This window comes from Acinonyx jubatus, chromosome B3 (assembly GCF_027475565.1).
Source record: "Acinonyx jubatus isolate Ajub_Pintada_27869175 chromosome B3, VMU_Ajub_asm_v1.0, whole genome shotgun sequence".
Classification (NCBI taxonomy): domain Eukaryota; kingdom Metazoa; phylum Chordata; class Mammalia; order Carnivora; family Felidae; genus Acinonyx; species Acinonyx jubatus.
Window position 1 is genome coordinate 9,148,473 of NC_069386.1, and position 22,260 is coordinate 9,170,732.

Here is a 22,260-nt window from a genome sequence, read left to right on the forward strand (position 1 = left end):
GCTAGTGGCCACAATGGGGGAGAAGTGACTGAAGGGGGTTAAGAGTAATGGAGTTTACCATTACTTCATCTGGGCACTAGCTATGTGGATGGATTCAGTTTGCAAAAAATTATTTTAAAAAAGGAAAGAAAGAGGGGAAGGAAGAAAAATGGGAGGGAGAGAAAGAAGGAGGGAGGGAGAGAGGAGGGAGGAAGGAAGGAAGGAAGGAAGGAGGGAAGGAGAAAGAAGGGAGAGAGGGAGGGAGGGAAGAGGGAGAAGGACAGAAAGGAAAAATATGTACTGAGCACATACTTTGTACCATTCTGTTTGCTTCCATGTCCTTTGTTCCACTTATTCTTTTTTTTAAGATTTATTTATTTTGAGAGAGAGAGAGAGAGAGAAAGCAGGAGAGGAGCAGAGAGAGAGGAGAGAGAGAATCCCAAGCAGGCTCCACTTTGTCAATGTAGAGCCTGACACAGGGCTTGATCCCACAAACAATGAGATCATGACCTGAGCCTAAATCAAGAATCAGACACTTAACCAACTGAGCCACCCAGGTGCCCCTGTTCCACTTGTTCATTTATTCCCAGCATCTCTGCTATTAATCTCTCCCTCATCCTACATACACACCCTTTTCTCTAACAAGAGTGTGGCTTGGAGATCTATCAATTTGAAGTGATATTTTATCACTCATGGAAAAAGTATGGATCCCACCAACCCTCAACTTCCTTCACTTCAGGTTTGACAAAAGGATCTGGAGGTCACACCTGAGACGGTGCATTTCTCCCCAGCCTGCTTGAGTTGTAGATACCTGTTCCGCCCTTACAGATACAGTAACTGGCAACCCAGACCAACTTCCCCTCCTTGGTTACAAATGTCCCCAACTCCCAGGGCCCCAACTAAGACTATTTAGCTTTTGTAAGAGTGGTTCCATTAGAAAACATCATGCTAGGTGAAATAAGCCAGACACAAAAGGACAAACACCATAAAAGTCCATTCATATGAAGTATCTGGAATAGTCAAATTCACAGAGACAGAAAGTAGAAGGGTGGTTGCCAGGAGCTGGGGGAGTGGGAAATTAGTGCCTAATGTGTACCAAGTCTCCAGTTTGGGGAATTGAAAAAGTTCTAGAGACAGATGGCAGTGATGGTTGTACAACAACACGAATATACTTAATGCCACTGATCGCTACGCTTAGAAATGATTAAGACGGTAAATTTCATGTTATGTATATTTTACACCATAACAAAAAAAAGAGTGGTTCCAGTTTTAGTAACTGAGTAAATTGTAGAGTAAATGTTGCCGGGTTACAGATTCCTACTGTGGGTGTGGGTCTTTCTGTTGGCCATTTGCTTCAACACATTATCAGTAATGCCAAATTTCCAATTACATCTCAAAGCAATGCTGGCCCCATGTCCCTCTGCCCCTGCCTTGTGGAGGTGGGTGTTCAAGGAAGCAATCAGATCCAGAATCTGGGCTCAGGGAATAGAAATGCCAACTGCTCTCAATTCCCAAGTGAGGACAGGACTTTTCAACTCAATGCTGGTCTTTGGAATATAGCCATGTGATCAGAGCTGCTTTGACACAAGAACATTTGAATGCTGCCTCTAACATAATTTGTTCCTTCCAAATTACAAAACGAGAGAGAGAGGGAGAGGGAGAGGGAGAGGGAGAGGGAGAGGGAGAGGGAGAGAGAGAGAGAGAGAGAGAGAGAGAGAGAGAGAGAGAGAAATGTTTAAAACAGTTCTCCTTTCCCAATCCCTGAGCTTCAATTCATCCCAGGCTTTCTCCCAGGGTGGAATTAGGAAGAGAAATAGGCTTAGTTTGGGGTGAGATGCAGAATTGAGTTAGGTGACAGGAAAGGTCTGCAGGTTGGGGCTGGAGGCTGGGGACAGGATAGGAAGAGGACCAGGGACAGAAGGCAGGTCAGGGATGGGGAGGTTGGGGGGAACACATCACATTACTTGACAAGAGAAAGGAGTGACACCTTCATGTCACAAGACCCGCTGTCCAATTAGCTTAATTTTTTTTTTGATGTTTGAGAGAGAGACAGAGACAGAGAGACAGAGCACTAGCAGGGAAGGGGCAGAGAGAGAGAGACACACACAGAATCCAAAGCAGGCTTCAGGCTCTGAGCTGTCAGCACAGAGCCTGACACAGGGCTCAAACCCACCAATTAGCTTTAGAACTGTTGCCTTGGCTGAATGTCCTGTGGCCACCACCACCCACATTTAGGGATAGGCAGCCATCCCCAAGGGCATGGTTAGATCTGAAGTTTGCACTCAAGACTCTCTAGCATTTTGGCAAACTTACATTTCTATCTCCTTTCTTCTTCTTCATGTACTTTCAGTTTTAATCAAACTCAGTGCCAAGGCAAGTCCTGAATCCTCTCCACACTTTTTGGGCATGGGGAAGATCACTGAGCACCCTCCCCACTCTGGGAATCATACCTTCCCCTGCTGAAATCTGACCCATTTTACAAGGCTTTCCCTGAACCTCCAGCCAAGAGGAGTTTCTTTTCCCAACTTCTATAGAATTTTCTTTTGATGTTTACCTTCACCATGGCATTCATTGCATACAGACCTGCTCTACAAATATTTTTATCCTCCTACGTTTTCATTTTAACATTGTATTTTCATGGGAGCAGGGACTGTGTTTAATTATAGTGATTGCTATTTATCAGACACATACCACCATGCTTAGCTCTTTACATGCATTTTTCTCTAAACATATAATAAGCCTATGAGTAGGAAGAGTAATTCTCATTTTTGAGATGAGAAAAAATTCAGGAAAGAGAAGTTCAATAGTTTCTCCTGAGTCACAAAAGTTTCACCTGGCTGAGCCAAGATCCAATGACCTTGCTTTTCTTAACACGTCATCCTACCAAATAGTCTCCTCTGGATCTCTTCTAGCACACAGAAAGCTATAGAGGCATGGATGGATGGATGGATGGATGGATGGATGGATGGATAAATGGAAGGATGGAAAGATGGATGGAGTGATAGATGGAGGGAAAGATGGATGGATGGATGAAGAAATGGATAGAGGGATGGATATTAAAAATATCTAATTGACCCAAATCAAAAGTGTTACCTTCCTTTATCAAGAGTTATTTACCCACATCACAAAACAATATATGGAAGATTTTAGTTCTAAATAAAACTCCCCCTTTCATAGAGAATCCATACACCTCAACCTTCAGTTTCCATCAGGCTAAAGTAGTGCCCTCAAACAAAGAATGACTGGGCATTCCCCAGGTCATGTAAGCAACGTAGTCCAGTGGAAGGACTTTGGAGTGACAAGATATGCTTCACATCCTTCTTCTAGGGATTTGCTAAGTTTCTGTCATGGACCCTTAAGCATCCTAATCTTCCCTTGAGGGTCAGTGTCCTCCTTTATAAGACAGAACAACCACACCTCCCTCACAGGTGGCAGAGAGAGTGATGTTAGGTAATGAATGTGAAAACTTGGCAGAGAGCAGACCCTTAATAAATGTTCATTTTTTTCCAATCTCTAATTCCAAAGAACTTAAGTAGCTGTGAAAGCAACAGTTTCTTGAAAAACAAAACACCGAATAAAGTTTTCTCTCCAGTTCCATCTCAGCATACGCCCACACACCACCATCCTCTTCATGCCCTAGTTTGACCGGCACCAAGTACTCCTTAGACATGGATGCTAATTCTTGCCCACTTTGTTCCTTTTTCATTTGATGCATGTTCTTATGGGATTTTTCTTTTTCTTAGCTTCTACTGGTGCTTGAAATTAAAACAGACTTCAGTTTGTTTTCATGTTTGTGTTGCGGTTGAGGTAGAGCTCTCCAAAACCCTCAGACAGTCTCAGACTCCCCAAAAGAGATAAATTCTGTGATCTCTAGAAAGTGTACGACAGTGCTTACTACCTAAAGGAAAAATATCCCCTTGATTTGTCCAAACCTTTCTGTTTATGTCCAGAAGGAAAGCTCCATTTCTGTGCCACCTGGCCCTTTTGATGTACAATAGATGGAGATCCCCACATCTTCTGCACAGAATTCTAGAAAGGAAATTTCCAAGCACATGTTTTGAAACACAACTCCCAAGAGTTGTGAATGAAACATATCAATCACCGTTTTTTTCACTCATCCCCTCTTTGCAGCCCAGGGGCTGAAATCACCTGTTGTCTTGGAAATAATCCTTGGAAGAAGAAGTCCAAGGGGAAAAGTAAGTTGTGGTCCCATCCGGGTTTTCTATTATCTTAGCTTAATACTAAGATTATATTAGCTTAATGCTAACTCAAGACAGGAAGCTTCACATCCTGCAGCCTGGTTCACAATCCATAATAGATAATGTTCCTGGAGCCCAAGTTGAGAAAAGGAGTTCACTGTGCACATTTGGCAACGATGCCAACCTAGAATTCGGTTTGAGCTATAACATAAAATAATAAAGTACAAATGCAAATAGCAAAACTGTGCCCACATTGCGGCTCAGAGTGTGCCAAAGCTGACCGAATAATGATACATTTTTCATGTGTTGATAAGGGATTTAATTGGCATGTTGTAGGATGCCTCCGGGTGAGGGCTCACGGCATCAGAGCTGGCGTGGAGCCCACATCCTGCTACCCTGGCAGCTCCCCATCCTTCCCATTAGCTCAACCCACATGGAGACATGCGAGCGGGACAGAATGAGACACCTCCCTTTTACCCAAGTATACTGGAGCCCACCTGGGGAAAAAAGCAGGGCAGGTTGATGAAAAGGGTAGGCTAGTGTTCCCAGCTTCTCCACTGTGACTCGACTGGGGAAGTCATAAAAACTACAGGCATTTGAGCAGTCATTTATAGTTTACAAACACTTTTCAAATGGATTCTCTTAATCCTCACACAAAGCACTGAGGAACATATTTTTATTGTCTTCTTTTTATAGATATAGAAATGAAGGCTCAGAGAGGTTGAGGGACTTGCCCAAGGACATACAGCTGGTAAGTGCCAGAAATGGGGACGGGGTCCAATTCTTTCTGTCTCTCACACCTGCGCTGTGGGCTGCCTCTTCCCTCACCCAGGCCCTCGAGACTCAATCTGATTTTCTGCCTCAAACCCCAGCTGTGAATCAGGGACTTGGAAAATGTCTGGGTAAAAATCTGATTCTCATACCTTCAGGACAGAGGTAAGCTGTACATAAACTGAGGTAGGAAAAGTCACCTCTCCCTTTCACATTTGCACAGCAAAAGGTAACAGGTGGAAACTGACTATTCCTTCATGACCTGGTTTTATTATTGCGCCCCCCAAAGGCAGAAGTGGTGATGTTCTGGGATGGGGATTTCTACTAACATGTCACGGGGACATTTGTCATTTCTGTGCTTGCTTTTTCTGTTTATCTGTTCTCCTTCTCTTTCTCCCTTCCCTTGGCCATGTTCTGGGGTGCTCCCGAAAGACACAAGGAACTCATACTGAGCTCACATCCTGCTCAGACATAACCACTGTCTTCCTCAGAGGTTTGAGAAGCAATACAAAGCCTTCTATCAGCTTCATGCATGAGGAAGGAGGTACTGGCTTGAATTAATAAGAACTTCGGGATTTCCCAATCAAAAGCATTTTGGCAATCCAGAAAGCTGGCAGTCCTCAAGGGTAGAGCATCAAACCCATTGTGAAACATCATTCCACAGAACGTCTGCTCTGGGTTCTCTTTTTTAAAAGTATGTCAGAGTTCTAACTAATTGTCAAGACAGGAACAGGCCTCATGGAGACACTTTGAGAGGGCTGGGCCAGGAACCCAAATCAATTCTACAACTAGATTCTGATCAGCCAAGCACACAGGGGAAGCATGTTCCGGTTATTTTAATGTTCTGGTTAATTGGGAACTAAGTAGGGTATATTGAACATAATTAAATCTTTCTTTGATGATTGAGAATCTTGCATTGCCCTGGAGCGATCATTCTAAATATCAATTATAAATCCCCACTGGTGGGAATACAGGAGATTGAGTTGAACCTGCAGTGACTTCCGGCACCAACTGCAAATTTACTTTGAGGTCCACTCCCACCGCCCCCCCCATACTTCTAGCCCAGATGCATTCTTGCCTTTTATGCATCAGATAGAATGAGTCAAAAGACTATAAGTCAACCCGATATAGAAGTTCTTTGGTGCTAGTCTCAGTTTCTCTATCAAGGAGTTATATGACCTTGGGGAAGCTATTTCACTTCTGAGACTCAGTTTTTTTGTCCACTGGAAGGTTGGATTTATTGGTTCTTAGATTTTTTAGGGACACAGATTTCCTTAAGAATCAGAGGAAAACTAAGACAGCTTTTCAGAGCAGGGGAAAATGAACGTAAGGACAAAACATTTCCACTCTAAATCAGGAGATGGGGTCATGGGGTCCCTGAAGCCCATCTTCTGGAGAGGCCTGTCTATGGACTTCAGGTCTAGGATCCTGAATCAAAAGACCTCTCAGTCTTTGAGCCCTGGCATTCCCAGAATCAGGTTAAGTGCAAGCATCTACCCAAGTCTTAGGGCAGTGGTTCTGGCCCTTAACTGCACAATGAGTCCACCTAGGGAGTTTGCTCCAATCAGGTTCAGGTTGCACCCCAGACCAATTAAATCCAAATTCTGGTGAATGGGTCCCAGGCATCACCAATCTCTAACACCCTGCAGGTGATTCTAGTGCACAGACAAGTTTGCAAACTACTACTCTAGGACAAGAATTGTCACAACCAGGAGTGAACAGAATCACACAAGGGGAGGCAGCTTCCCAGGCCCCGGCCCCTGGTGATTCCAATTCATTCTGGCCACATCCCACCTGGGAAGACGCACTCGTAGCAGGCATCCTAGGCAGTTCTGATGCAGACCCCTCTTTGGGAAGCCCTGTGGTAGGCATGGAGCAGAGGAAGCCCAGAGGAGTCCTCTCCCCTGCTCCCCCTTTTCCTTCCATGTTGTTCTAGGTGATCCCCACGGCTCTCCTGCCAGGCCTTCATTTGCCAGACACACGTTTTCTCCATCTTGCCCATCTCTAGCAAACCCGGATCTTTCAGCCCGAGCCTCTAATCCCATCAGGTTCAATAATTGTAGCAGAGCACACTCATCGACATGGTTGTAGTTAATATTTAAAGACCATAGCATCACTTAGGTCAGCCTCAAGGTGAGAGCTGCTGCTGGCTCCTGTGTGCTCTTGCTGGTTGGCAAACTGGCCACTGGTGCCAGAGAGGACTCTGCGGGAGCACAGCTCCAAGGCAGGCTGGCCGGCAGAGACCCAGCCTGCTGGGCCCCACACCCCTCCACCCCTTCCTACCTGAAGCGTGCGCAGCAGGACCTGCAGCCCACTGGCTTCTTGTTCAGCCATCCCTTCCTTGGGTCTCGGGGAACCGGCTGCCTGCGGCCAGATCGGGGCTGGAGAGGCAGCGGCTGCCAAGCTGACCTCGCTGCCCACCTCGCAGGAGCCTGCTGCACGGAGGCCTCAGCTGCACATGCTGCTGAGTGTGAAGTCACCGCGCTGCAACCCTAGCCCTCGGCTCAGGCGCAAATGCCCCCCGACTCCCACTGTGGGGATTAGGTGAGCCCCGGCCTGGGGAGGGCTGAGCATTTGGGCATGGGGGTGGAGAGGGCACCAGCGTGAGTCACTCACCCACCTCCAGGCCCACGCAGGAGCCACCCTGGATGGCTGACAGGCATTCCCAGCTGACCTGGTCAGACTCCCTGCAGAGGCTCGCTCGGCCCTCCCCGCTTGTCCCCTCCCGTTATTTTGGTCTGTTGCCGGCTCCCGGGTAACAGGAGACCCAAGGCTGCTTGCACAACCATGCAGGCAGGGCACAGAAGCCCAGGGCCCCCTGAGGTCCCAGGCTCAGGGACTGGAGCTCTGGCCGAGAAGGAAATAACTGCTGCGGACATCTACAAGCAGGGTCCCTTACGTAACCTATTATCTCCCACCGCACCCCGATGGAGGACAGTCTGTTAGTACCCCATCTTTGTTTTCAAATGAGAAAACCGAGGCGCGGAGGTGTTAAGCCCTAAGAAAACAGCTCTCAAAGAGACAAGCTGGCCCTGAGGCACAGGCACTAACCATAAGGCCATCCTGCCTCCTCCTGTTGCAAACACAGTGATACAGGTAACGGAGCTCCACGCACCTGCCCTGCCTGAGTGTCCTCAGGACCAATGTGGGATCCGTGATCTCTTTCTGTGTCCTCCGCTTGAGTGTGTGAGAAGGGTTTTAGTGGCTAATTGGTCACCCAATCCTTCTCCCCATGTCAACACCTAACAGTCCGTTAGGTGCCAGCTTTTCAGAATGTGGTTGGGTGCCTCACCGGGAAGCCTGTTAGACCCCACCACAGACCTCGGGAATCAGAGTCTATGTTTTCCCAAGATCCCCAGAAGAATCAAAGCTGGTTAACAAACTTACCATAGCGGCACCGGGGTGGCTCAGTCAAACACCCGACTCAATTTCAGCTCAGGTCAGAATCTCACATTTTGTGGGTTCAAGCCCTGCATCAGGCTCTGCGCTGACAGTGCAGGGCCTGCTTGGGATTCTCTCTCTCTCCGTCTCTCTCTGCCCCTCCCCACTCATTCATGCTCTCTCTCTCTCAAAATAAATAAACTTAAAAAAAATTACTAGCAGATTAAAGTTTGGGAAGCCCCTGGGTTTTGTTTTTTTGTTTTTTGTTTTTAATATATATATTTTTAGGGTGCCTGGGTGGCTCAGTCAGTTAAGCGTCCAACTTCGGCTGAGGTCATGATCTCACGGTTCGTGGGTTCGAGCCCCACATCGGGCTCTGTGCTGACAGCTCAGCACCTGGAGCCTGTTTTGGACTCTGTGTCTTCCTCTCCCTCTGCTCCTCCCCCACCCACGCTCTGTCTCTCTCTCTCTCAAAAATAAACATTAATATATATATATATATAATACATTTTTATTGTTGAGAGAGTGTGAGTGGGGGAGGGGCAGAGAGAGACGGAAACAGACAATCCCAAGTAGGCTCTGTGCTGACAGAAGAGCGCCCGACGCAGGGTGTGAACTCATGAGCTATGAGGTCGTGACCTGAGCTAAAGTTGGACACTTGGGGCACTTGGGTGGCTCAGTCGGTTGGATGACCCACTTCGACTCAGGTCATGATCTCACAGCTCATGAGTTCGAGCCCCACGTTGGGCTCTGTTCTGACAGCTCAGAGCCTGGAGCCTGCTTTGGCTTCTGTGTCTCCCTCTCTGTCTGTCCCTCCCCTACTCACACACTGTCGCTGTCTCTCTCAAAAATAAAAAATATTAAAAAAAAAACTTTTTAATTTAAACTCAGATACTCAACCGAATGAGCCACCCAGGCGCCCCCAGGAAGCCCCTGTTTTGACCATATTGATTACATTGCCAGGACAGCCTGTGTATTTGATGTCTGACAGTTTTCACCCCAATAACTGGGGGCCAGCAGACACACAGCACAACTTCAGGGTGTGAAATTGGAGAGTGAGCTCACTGAGGTTCATGACCGACTGAGAGCACAGCTAGACAGAAAGATCTCGGCTCACAGCCAACTCCCCCATGCAGAGATTGGGGAGCTTTCGTGAGCGTCAAAGCATCCAGCCAGCAGCTGTGCAAGCACAGTTGTGACAGAGGGAAGAGAGTGCATTTCATGATCTTCGTTGGCCTAAATGTCCTAAAGTCCTGAGTCAGGAGTCAGCACCTCAGACATTCTCTCCTCAAAGCCAGGCCTGGCCCCTCAAATTCAAGGACAAATGCATGTGGTTCCTGCCTTCCAGAAACTTCTACTTATAATGGCTTTAAATGTGAGAACTTCCACCGAACTGATTGTGACATCTCATGTTTACTCAGTGGGGGTGGGGGTTGAGCCTCTCTTGTCTCCTCACACTTTCTACCTCCTTCAATGGCAGGAGGGAACAAATGAAGACCCCTAAGGATTTCCACCTTCTGTGAATGGTGGAGCTTTTCAGGGACCATGATCTATGATCTTCTAGGGTCTAGGGGCACAGGGAGAAGTGAACAGTCCCCGTGTGATTATCTTAACGGCAGATTCTTCCATTCCTCAAATGCAGTATAAAGAAAAGGGAAGGGTGGGGGGAATAAAACCTCCCCATATATACCTAAAGAGCAGTTTAAAGAAAAACCACCTTCATAGTGGAGAATTCATAAATAGTACCTCTGATGACATAACTAAAGGAATTATGGTCATACTCCCTTATGTTAGCATTCAGGTAAAATTGTCCCCATTTGAGAGGCACCTGGGTGGCTCAGTCGCTCAGTCCGACTTCAGCTCAGGTCATGATCTTGTGGTTTGTGACTCTGATCCCCGCATCAGGCTCTGTGCTGACAACTTGGAGCCTGGATCCAGCTTCAGATTCTGTGTCTCTCCCCCAACCCACCTCTGCCCCTCCCCCACTAGCATGCTCTCTCACGTGCGGGCACTCTCTCTCTCTCTCTAAAACATAAAGAAACATTACAAAAAAAAAAAAAATGTCCCCATTTGACAAGGTGTCTTAGTTCAACTCACTGGAACTGTGTAGCACCAAGTGAGGTAAAAACCCCTACAGAAAGGGATCACCCTCTTCTACTCAATGACACCTTTCCCAAGCTACACCATGAACCTTGCTTCCAGTAAGATCCCTAGGAATTAAGGCAAGTAGTGTACCCCCTTTTTCTCTGGAGACATACCTGTGTCACATGGCCAGCTTTGTTCCACTACTGCACCATCCCCCACAAAGCTTCACCCTCTAGAGAACCATCACCCACTTGCCCATGTGGAGACACATGGATGCCAGACTAGGAATAAAGTTCTGGTTTGTGTCCTCTGATTTTCTAACAAAGTTAGGGCTCGCTTCTAGCTTGATTTCAGCTCTCTGTTACTCCTTCAACATACTCCTCCTGTTGATCCCCCAATGCTCATACCTCAACATTGCCCTGTGGGGACCCCAGCAACCATGATCCCACTATCCTCATCTCAGCAGAAACTTTTCTACTCTCAAATTGGATGGGAAAGCCCCAGCAGTGCCTGCATCCATACCTCCCTTTTCTGGATTCCATCTTAATGAGAGTCCAGTTCTGTTTGTGGACTGATTAATTTACTCTGAATATGAATGGGTGATAGTAGCTTACTGTGCGCTTTCCCATTAGTATTTGAATTTTAGCAGGGACTTTTCTAAAAGGCAGGAGCTGAGGCCCAAGCTTGGATAATACAGTATCTCACCCACAGTTGATTGAAATGAGTGTCCATTAAACCACATGGGGCAGCCAACAGGGGAAGGCCAGGCCCTGGGGCAGGCCAGGGAGGAGGCTGCTTCATGTAGAAGACAAAGGCCTTCCTACTTGTTTCTCTCTGTACCTTCAAAGGAGACGTATAGGGAAACCACAGGCAGATCCAAGCAGAAGCCTGGCTAGAACTCGGTCCTTTGGCTTTAAAGAAAAACACATTTAATATGGCCAAGAGATTCCTGTTGCAATTCAGGGGTCCCCAAGACCACCCTCGTGTTTGATGATTCCCTAGAAGGACTTACAGAACTCAGAAAAGCCATTATACTTGATTACTGTTTCTTATCACAAAAGGGTACAGATGAAAATCAGCAAAGGGAAGAGGCACATAGGGCAGGGTTCAGGAGAGCTGAACCCAGGCATGAGCTTCCAATTTCCTTCCCCAGAGGCATCATGCAGATGCTGCTTACTTGTCCTAGCAACCACGTGACAACATGCCCAGAGTACTGTCAACCAGGGAAGTTCACCCGAGCCTTGCTGTCCAGGGTTTTTACTGGGAGTTGGTCATACAGACATGGCTGATCTTAGCTCCTCCAGAGGTCAAGCTAATAGTACATGGCCTGACGTCTCACCTAAATCATATTCTTTGTATAGACTATTTAGCATGACCCAACTCATCCAGGTAAACAAAACACTCTTATCAAGCCAGAACATTCCAAGGATTTAGAGATACTTTTCAGGAGCTGGGCAAGAGCCAGACCTTTCTTAGGGCAAGGCTAACTCTTTACTGCACACCTTCCCTCTCGTCCCATAATCCCAGGCCCAAGACTCTCATAGTATCTTATGTGCAGGCCTATACAATTAGGATGACTCCATAGCTACTACAATGCCAGTACTCAAAGAGTGGCAATAAATAAATTGACACTAATGTCTAACATCATCCAGAGAATTCAGTCCCCTGGCTCTACCCTGTTCAACATGTTTATCAATAACTAGAATGAAAATAAAGGCTGCATGCTTATCAAATTTCCTGATGACACTAAGTTGAGAAAGATAGAAGTATGTCATACGACACATCTGGGATCCAAAAAGATTTCAGCAGGCTTGCGTGATGGGAGCAAATCCTACAGAACAAAATATAATAGAGCCAAGGAGCCAGAAGCTCCTTACCCTGGCTCCCCAACACAAACTGTGCAAAAATAAGGTGGGGAGACTTGGCTAAATAGTGTTGAATAGGGAAAAGGCTTGGGGGTTTAGACAGAGGTGATACCAATATGAGTTTTCAGCATGGCCCATATCCTAAAGTGTCTCTTCAATCTAATGTCATTGCCCTAAAGTGGGGATTGTATCTGTAGCCAGGGTGGCAGGGAGGCTGAACTGAGGTCCACCTGTGCAGGGCTCAGCATGATGCCTTGTACAAAGAAGTAGCCATCAGTGAGAGCTGGGTATTATTTTTACAGACATCACTAATAGTAGTGTCAGAGTCACAACAGAAGAGATCCCATCCATGCTCCATGCCTCTAGAGGAGTGTGACAGCTGTCCCCAAGGCTGGAAAGGAAGTGGAGGAGGAATGGGTTTTCAAGGTGAGAACCAGGAGCTTCGAGGAACCTGATTTGGGGCAGGCACAGTACTGTCCTGAGCTTTCATAGCTGCCACACGGTGCTCTTTTTCAACATTGGGGATGCCCAGCAGAAACTGAAAGAACATTTGGTCTAAAGGTTCCAGAGGGGAATTCCAGAACCAGGGTGTCTTGGACAGACTATATATTCAGTAACTTGCTGACATGAAGAAAGATGGCTCCAGGTCATAGGCTCTTTGGAATGTGTCCCACTCTCCTTGGTGGCACATGGGATGATTTTGGTGGGACCCAGACAAATAGTTTAAATTTCAATAGATACATACCTATTAGCTATGTGACTTTGAGAAAGTTACCTAAACTCTCTGTGCCTCAGGTTTCTCATGTTAAATGGCGGGTGAGAATGCCCCCTTATTGGGCTGTTGGGACAATCGACTGGAGAATCACCATGTTCTCAGCCCTGTGTGTCACCCAGTAAGCACTCAATATATGCAGTTGTTATTGGTGTTATCATGATTGGTATTACCATTGTTACAGATTAAGTAATACCTACTTCAAATCATCGGCGGGGGGATTAAATGAGCAATTATATGTGGGAGTGACTGGTGTAAGGTGAGGAAAGGGTGGGAATGACTGAGCAGTGATGCCCTAGACTGCTGCTAAATTGAAGACTGCTGCTAAATTGAAGTGATGTGCCATCCATATTTGTGTCCAGTGAGGAAACTCTCATCAAGTTGTGAGTTCTCATCAATCCCAAGTGTCTCTGAGATGAACTCCCCTAACCACAGGCACCTGCTCTACTGCAGCCATGGCCGCCTGAGCTGAGATACCAGACAAACAAAGGGCAGTGGGGCAGGGGCCCCATGGACAGGGGCCCAAGGTGAGCCCAACCGGCATGCTCAACACAGGGTGTTTTCCCCCTTTCAACAAGGGCTGACTTGATACTTCAAGGTGAAGAGTCTGAGGCAGCAGAGCCGTCTCGGCCACCACCAGACCTGGTGATAAGAGCAACACAGGACACAACAGAGTGAGGCAGAGAGAGCATCTTTAGGCAACATCAAAATCGAGACTGTCCTTGGGTCCAAGATGGTGGCATGGGAAGATCCTGAACTCACCTCCTCCCACAGACACACCTAATCTATGCTACACATAGAACAATTCCCTCTGAAAAAACTAGAAACTAGCCCGACTATTCCTCCACAACAAAGGATAAAAGGACCACATCGAGATGGGTTGGAGTAGAGACATGGTCTTACCCAACACCGACCCCTCGTGTGCTGACCCACGTAGGGAGGCATCTCACAAGTCTGGACTTTCTCCTGGGAGAGCAGAGGGGTTGTGCTCCACATCAGGCACCCCAACCTCTGAGACCTGCACTGGAGAGACAAGCCCCCACAACGTCTGGCTTACAAAATGGACAGGAGGACCCAAAGGGCTGTAGGGAACTCACATGTGGTCTCACCCACCCCGGGAACCCAGTGCAAAAGCAGCAGTTTGAAAAGCACCTAGAACAGATGTGAAGGAGATTCGTTTGCTAATATTAAAGCATCTGCCAGAGGGGGCAGGGGACGGTCTCCAGAGACAGAAATACTGGCAAGAACCCTTTTTGCATTCTATCTTTCCCCTGCTGGCACAGGCAGGCATGTGCCGTTCAACCACATGCACCTGCTGCCTTACTGGAGCCACAGGGTATGCTCAGTCCTGGCATCCTCCCCACTGCCTTGCTGGAACTGGTGGGCACGTGCAGACATCACACTTTCTCGCGGCATCACTGAGGCCAGTGGGTTTGCACAGCCAAGGCATTCTGGGGTTGGTGGGCATGCCCCACCCCCATGCTCCCCATTTGCATCGCTAAAGCCGGAAGGGGCTCCTGGTCCACACAGGAAATGTCTCTTGATTTCCTGGCCCTGCCCTGGTGGCCAGGGAGGCTGGCATTCCTGGTCTCCGTGGACTATAACAATAGGAAAGACAATTCTTGGCAGGCTATTGCCCCCAGAGCACTCCGCAGACAGTAGACCAAAACACATCCTCAGTCTTCCTGTGACGAGGCCTATTTACTTGTCCTGGAGCTCCAGTCTGAGGGACCCGAGTCAGGTGTGCCACATAGCTAGAAGCTACAGACAAGCTCTCAGGAAACATAGGCAGGGAGACACCCCCCTTTCACTCTCCTTGGCCTTACAACAACTTGCTGTACCCCCCAGAAAAAAGCTTAGACACCAATCTGGAGCCCTGATTTTTGCCATGGTTACTCAGGGGATGCCTTCAGATGTTCTGGTCTGGAAGCCAGCAGGGTTTACAACTGCAGCCCCATAAGATTGTATATATTTATATACTTTTTAAAAAAATGTTTATTTATTTTTGAGAGAGACAGACTGCGAGCAGAGGAGGGGCAGACAGAGAGGGAGACAACGAATCTGAAGCAGGCTCCAGGCTCTGAGCTGTAGGCACAGAGCCCAACAGGTGTCTCGAACCCATGAACCGTGAGCTCACGACCTGAATTGAAGTCGGACACTTCACCAACTGAGCCACCCCAACACCCCTATATTTATATACTTTTAAAGCTGCCTGAAAGTCTGGGTTCTAATCTGCCTAAAGCTAGATGCTAATTGAGATTCCTTCCTCTGGAGCCAATAGGTCTCGGCACAAGAAACTACTGAGAATAAATCGAGCTGCTTAGACAGTCACAAAGGTTCAAGAGACAACCAAGCACTAAGGCAGTGTTGAACAATGAGGCTGGCCACCTATACAAGGCTACTCCTCCAAGGCTGAGACAGGTAGCTGTTTTGCCTGATGTGTGGAAACAAACACAGAGAGCCGAGCAAAGTGAGGAAGCAGAGAAATATGTTTCAAACAAAAGAATAAGATAAAACCTCAGAAAAAGACTTCAGTAAAATGGAGATAAGTAATCTACCCGATAAAGCATCATGATGAAATAGAGAATCCGAATAGACACATTATTAGTAAAGAGATTGAATCAGTAAAAACAAAAAACAAAAAACAAAAAAAAAAACTGCGGCTAGTTTTTAGCTGGCCTCTACAGAAAAAGAGAGGGGAAGAAGACAGCCCAGATAAATAAAATCAGAAATGAAAGAAGTGGGGTACCTGGGTGGTTCAGTCGGTTAAGCATCCGACTTCAGCTCAGGTCATGATCTCACAGTCTGTGGGTTCGAGCCCCGCATTGGGCTCTGTGCTGGCAGCTCAGAGCCTGGAGCCTGCTTCTGATTTTGCGTCTCCCTCTCTCTCTGCCCCTCCCCCACTCGTACTCCATTTCTTTCAAGAATAAATAAACATTAAAAAATTGAAAAAAAAGAAATGAAAGGAGAGAAGTTACAACCTATACACAGAAATACAAAGGATCATAAAAGACTACAATGAACAATTATATGCTAACAAATTAAACAAGTTACAGTAAATGGATAAATTCCTAGAAACATGTAATATTCTAAGACTGAATCATAATGAAATAGAAAATCTGAATAGACTGATTACTAGTAAGGAGGTTGAATCAGTAATAAAAAAATAAAAAACCTCCCAACAAATAGAAGTCCAGAACCAGATAATCTCACTGGTGAATTCTACCAAACACACAAAGATTTAATACCTATCCTTCTCAAACTCTTCCAAAACAACTATCCTTGCTGAATGTTACAGTGGACTCATTTCTGGTATAAATTTGGAATTTGGGCCTCAGTAATAATTATATGCCTTCCCTTTACATTAGGAGAACATTCTTGACCACTGTTTCCCCAACTTAATTATCCTTCTTCAGTCATATCTGTCCACGATTGACATAGCTCATGCCTCTGCCTTTTCTTATCTATAAATTCTTTTTTTTTAATGTTTATTCTTGAGAAACAGACAGAGAACAAGCGGGGGAGGGGCAGAGAGAGAGGGAGACACAGAGTCTGAAGCAGGCTCCAGGCCCTGAGCCATCAGCACAGAGCCTGACACGGGGGTGGAACTCACAGACCATGAGATCATGACCTGAGCCAAAGTCTGACGCTTAACCGACTGAGCCACTCAGGCACCCCTTTATCTATAAATTCTGATCTGTTAAGGCATCCAGGTGATAACTAGTCCTTTTGCACTTAGAATGTTCTTCCATTCCTCCTGGTTGATGTGAAGCAAAGTGAAGAGTGAGGAGATGCAAAAGCCATACAACAGAGATAAGTCTTCCTAAAAATAGTGAAAAAGGGTTTCGGGAGCAGCTGATTTATCCTCCTCTTAATACTGTTTGCCCTGCCCTCGCCCCGACCACACACGACCACAACAACCCAAGTCCCCCACCCCTCTGCCATCTAGTGTGGAGTAATAAGGGTAATTAGGTTGGGTGCACACAGGAGGGACACTGTGTCATGCTGTGCTTTAACAAGTACTTTCTTGTGAACCACACAAGCCTTGCTCTACAATATAATCTTGGCAGACAGGATTAAGGACAACTTTGCTTATTTCCATATGTGTCTGTTTTCTGTGAGGGGCACCTGGGTGGCTCAGTCGGTTAAGCGTTCGACTTGGGCTCAGGTCATGATCTCACGGTCCGTGGGTTCGAGCCCTGCATCAGGCTCTGTGCTGACAGCTCAGAGCCTGGAGCCTGCTTCATATTCTGTGTCTATCTCTCTCTGCCTCTCCCCCACTCATGCTCTGTCTCTCTCTCTCAAAAATAAATAAACATTAAAACAAATTTTTTTTAAAGAAAAGAGTAATAAGCATTTTTAAAACCTTTCATGGTTTTTTCAGACTTTTCTTAAGTTAATCCAGAGCCCCAAAGGGTTGTACCTCACCACAAAAGGGACCAAACACATACTAGTATTGGATCGGTAGCAAATATGCATTAGTTCAATTGAATTATTAAAAAAAAACTTTTTTAATGTTTATTTATTTTTGAGAGAGAGAGACACAGAGTGAGAGTGGGAAAGGGGCAAAGAGAGAGAGGGAGACACAGAATCCAAAGCAGGCTCCAGGCTCTGAGCTGTCCACACAGAGCCTTACATGGGGCTTGAACTCTGAATTGGGAGATCATGACCTGAGCCAAATTCTGATACTTAAATGACTAGGCCACCCAGGCACCCCTACTGAATTATTTTTATCAGAAAATGTTGGAAGGGCAATTGACTCTGTAATAGTGTTTCTCTCTCTCTCTCTCTATATATATATATACATATACATAGATAGATATAGATAGATATTTACAATATATATCTATATATATGTACAATATATATACAATATATATACAATATATATCTATATCTATATCTACATATAGATATATATTTACAATGTCCTTCATCCCACTTATTTGGATTAAATTGTTTGTATTTGGGGCACCAGGTAGCTCAGTTGGTTAAGCATCTGACTCTTGATTTTGGCTCAGGTCATGACCTCACAGTTCATGAGACTGAACCTAAGCTGGACTCTGCCCTGACAGCACAGAGCCTGCTTGGGACTCTCTCTCTTCCAATCTCTCTCTCTCTCTCTCTCTCTCTCTCTCTCTCTCTCTCTCTGCCTCTCCCCTGCTCACACTCACTCTCTCTCTTTTTCTCAAAATAAATAAATAAACATTTTTTAAAAATAAAAAATAAATTGATTCTTTTAAACTTTTTTTAATGTTTATTAAAAATATTTAAAAATATTGGAAGTATTTTGGAACTATTTCCATGCACAAGTGGGAAAGGGGCAGAGAGAGAGGGAGAGAGAGGATTCTAAGCAGACTCTGCACTGTCAGTGGGGAGCCAACACAGGGCTCAATCCCACAAACCCCAAGATCATGACCTGAGCCAAAATCAAGAGTGGAACACTTAACCAACTGAGCCACCCAGGCACCCCGTATTTTTTTAACTTCTTAAGGTAGAAATTCAGATCACTGATTTTAAATCTTTCTTCTTTTCTAGTGTAAGCATATAAAATTATAAATCTCCTTCTATGTACTTTTATAGGTGCATTCCACAAATATTCACTTCAAAATATTTTCTAATATTTGACATATGGGTTATTTAGACATGTGTTTTGAATATACAAATATTGGGACATTGCTGAGTTCCAATTATTATAAATTTAATTTCTAATGTAATTCCATCATAGATGGAAAATGTATTCTAAAAGATTGTGAGATTTCAGTCTTTTCAAATGTACTGACACTTCATTTTTGACCCAACATATAGTCCATCTTGAAGAAAATTCTATGAGTATATAAAAAGAATGCACTCTGCCATAGTTGGATGTAGCATACAATAAATGTCAGGGTAAGCTGGTTGACAGTTTTGTTTGGATCTTCCACATCCTATGATTATAGACTTGTCTATCTCTCCTAGTTTTGTCAGGTTTGGCTTCATATATTTAAATTTTTTTAATGTTTATTTTTTGAGAGACAGATAAAGCATGCGTGGGGGAGGGGCAGAGAGAGAGGGAGTTACAGATTCTGAAGCAGGCTCCAGGTTCTGAGCTGTCAGCACAGAGCCCAACACAGGGCTCGAACTCACGAACTTTAAGATCATGACCTGAGCCGTAGTTGGACACTTAACATACTGAGCCACCCAGGCGCCTTGATGGCATCATATATTTTAAAGTTCTATTATTAAGCAAATACACATTCATGCTTGTTATGCTCTCTGGATGAGTTGACCCTTTTATCTTAATGAAATATCCCTCTTTAATTTTGGAAATACTCTTTGTCTTAAAGTCTGTCTTGTGTGATACTGATATCGTCACTCCAGATTTATTGTGTTATGGTTTATCTTTTTCATCCTTTACTTTCAAACTATCTGTATTTTACATTGAAGCCATTTCTTGTGCAGAGAATATAGGGGGGGGGGGGTCTTACTTTTTTATCCAGTCTCACAATCTCTGCCTTTTAATTGGAGTGTTCGGGGTATTTACATTTAATGTAATTATTATCATTGGTTTCAGGCCTATCATTTGGCCATTAGTTTTCTCTTTGTCTCATTTGTTTTCATTTTTTAAAAATGCTTATTTATTTACTTTTGAGAGAGAGAGAGAGAGAAAACAAGTGGGAAAGGGACAGAGAGATTGGGAGACACAGAATCTGAAGCAGGCTCCAGGTTCCAAGCTGTCAGCTCAGAGCCTGATGTGGGGCTCAAAACCATGAACCATGAGATCATGACCTGAGCCATGTCAGACACTTAACAAACTGAGCCACCCAGGTGCTCCCAGTCTCACTGATTTTTAGTGCCTCTCTTCCTCCCTTTCTGCCTTCTTTTGTGTTAATCACACTTTTTTTATTCTTCCATTTTAAATCTGCTATTGTCTTTCCAGCTCTACCTCTATGCATTATATTTTATTTCTATTTAATTTTTTTAATTTATTTTTTGAGACAGAGACAATGTGAGCAGGGGAGGGACAGAGAGAGAGGGAGAGAGAGAATCCCAAGCAAACTCCACACTGTCAGCATGGAGCCCAATGCCACACTCAAACTCACAAACTGTGAGATCATGACCTGAGCTAAAGTCAAGAGTCAGACGCTTAACTGACTGAGCTACCCAGCTGTCCTCTCCATACATTATACTTTAGTACTTGCTCCAAGGATTACATTATGTATCCTTGACTTATCACAGTGTAGTTGGAATTTACATAGCACCACTTCGTGTAAAATACAGTAACCATTCAAACAGAATAGCTCCATTTGCCCTCCTCTGCCTATTTTTTGATATTATTATACTATATAGTACATCAGTGTTTGTTGTAAATCCCACATAATGTTAAGTTTGCTTAGTATAGTCCTATATCTTTTAAAGGAATTATGAGAAGAAAAAATATATAGTCTTTTGTATTTACCCACTTACCATTCCCAGTGCTTGTCCTTTCTTCCTATAGATAGGATATTCTATCACGAATCACTTTCCTTCAGCTTGAAAAAAAAAATATTCAACATTTTTAAAGTTGTGACCTAGTGGCAGCAAATTTTCTCAATTTGTATTTATTGGAAAATTATTCATTTTGCCTTTGTTTTTGAAGGATATAGAATTCTAGGATTCTGGGTTGACAATTTTTTTAAATGTTTTTATTTATTTTTGAGAGAGAGTGCCAGTGGGGGAGGGACAGAGAGAGAGGGAGACAGACTCTGAAGCAGGCTCCAGGCTCTGAGCTGTCAGCACAGAGCCTGACGTGGACTCACGGGCTGTGAGATCATGACCTGAGCTGAAGTCGGATGCTTAACTGAGTCACCCAGGCACCCTGACGATTTTTTTTTTAATTTTTTTTTAACATTTATTTTATTTTTGAGACAGAGAAAGACAGAGCATGAATGGGGGAGGGTCAGAGAGAGGGAGACACAGAATTTGAAGCAGGCTCCAGGCTCTGAGCTGTCAGCACAGAGCCCGACGTGGGGCTTGAACTCACGGACCGCGAGATCATGACCTGAGCCGAAGTCGGCCCCTTAACCGACTGAGCCACCCAGGCGCCCCCTGACGATTTTTTTTAAAGATGTTTTTCTACTGTCTTCTTGCCTCCACTCTTTTTACAGAGAAGTGAGTAATCATCTGTATAAACGTTCCCAGTATAGATTGTGTCACTTTTCTTTTGCTACTTTCAACATTGTTTTCTGTTTCTTTGACTTTCAGCAGATTTACTATGTAATATCTAAATATGGCTTATTCTGTATGTATCTTGCTTGAGTTGAGTGAGTTCCTTGGATTTGTAAGTTTGTGTTTTCCACCAAATTTTGGACATTTTTAGCATTTCCAGCATTTTCAAATATTGTTTCTTCCCCATTCTTTCTACTCTCCTTCTTGGACTACAACTAACTTGATGTCAGTTCACTTCATATGGCAACACTGGTTCCTGAGGCTCTGTTGTGTTTTTTTCAAGGCTTTTTTTTTTTTCCGTTCTTCAGAATGGACCGTTCTTATTAATATTCCAAGTTCACTTACCTCTCATTATTTTTTTAACTTTGAGTAATTTCATGTTCAATATTTAATTATTGGATTCTTTTTTGTACTTTATATGTCTCTGCTAATATTACCCATCTGTTTATTCATTATGACTATATTTTTCTTTAAGTTCTCAAGCACATTTAAGATAGATGTTTTAAAGTTCTACTCCATTCATTCCAATATCTCAGTTATATTCCTTTGCTTTTTCTCTTGACTATGAAATACATTTTTTTCTTTTTCTAAACATGTCTAGTAATTTTTTACTGATTGCAAGGCATTGTGATGGAGATATTATGGAGATTACAGTTTCTGGTATTAGAAGGACACTTGAGTAACATGTACTCCATTTTTTTACATTTGCTAATTATGAAAACAGGGAGAAAGGATTTGCCCAATGCACACAGATAGCTGTATCCAACTGAAACTATAACCAATTCTCTTGAACTAAGGCTCAGTGTCTTCCTAATTTTCCAAACTGAAAACTTAATTGCTTTTTTTAAAATACTTTTTCTAAACTGATTGCGTGGGAATAACATCTCTTCTTAAGCCCTTTCTTGACTTCTGTGTCTTAAGATCCTTCACCCTTTCTTCTAGATCTAGGGATTCCACTGCTGTTGCTGCTAATAAGATCTGATATCAGTGACACTGTCTGTGCTTACATTATCATGTGCCC

The 22,260-nt window shown here is 44.5% G+C and overlaps 1 protein-coding gene across 4 annotated transcripts in view; it reads right to left on the reverse strand.

The window, feature by feature from the left end:
- Positions 1-22,260, reverse strand: part of AGBL1 (AGBL carboxypeptidase 1) — a 938,649-nt gene that overhangs the window by 750,692 nt on the left and 165,697 nt on the right. For 2 of the 4 annotated variants that reach the window (XM_053223588.1, XM_027068005.2), the window contains exon 1: positions 7,233-7,635. The exons of the other annotated variants lie outside the window; for them this stretch is intronic. Coding sequence is in view for 1 of the 2 variants with exons in the window: in XM_027068005.2 (XP_026923806.1) it covers positions 7,233-7,283 (51 nt within the window). In the remaining variant the exon portion in view is untranslated. Of the gene's footprint in view, positions 1-7,232; positions 7,636-22,260 lie in introns of those variants that run through there. 4 annotated transcript variants of the gene reach the window in all.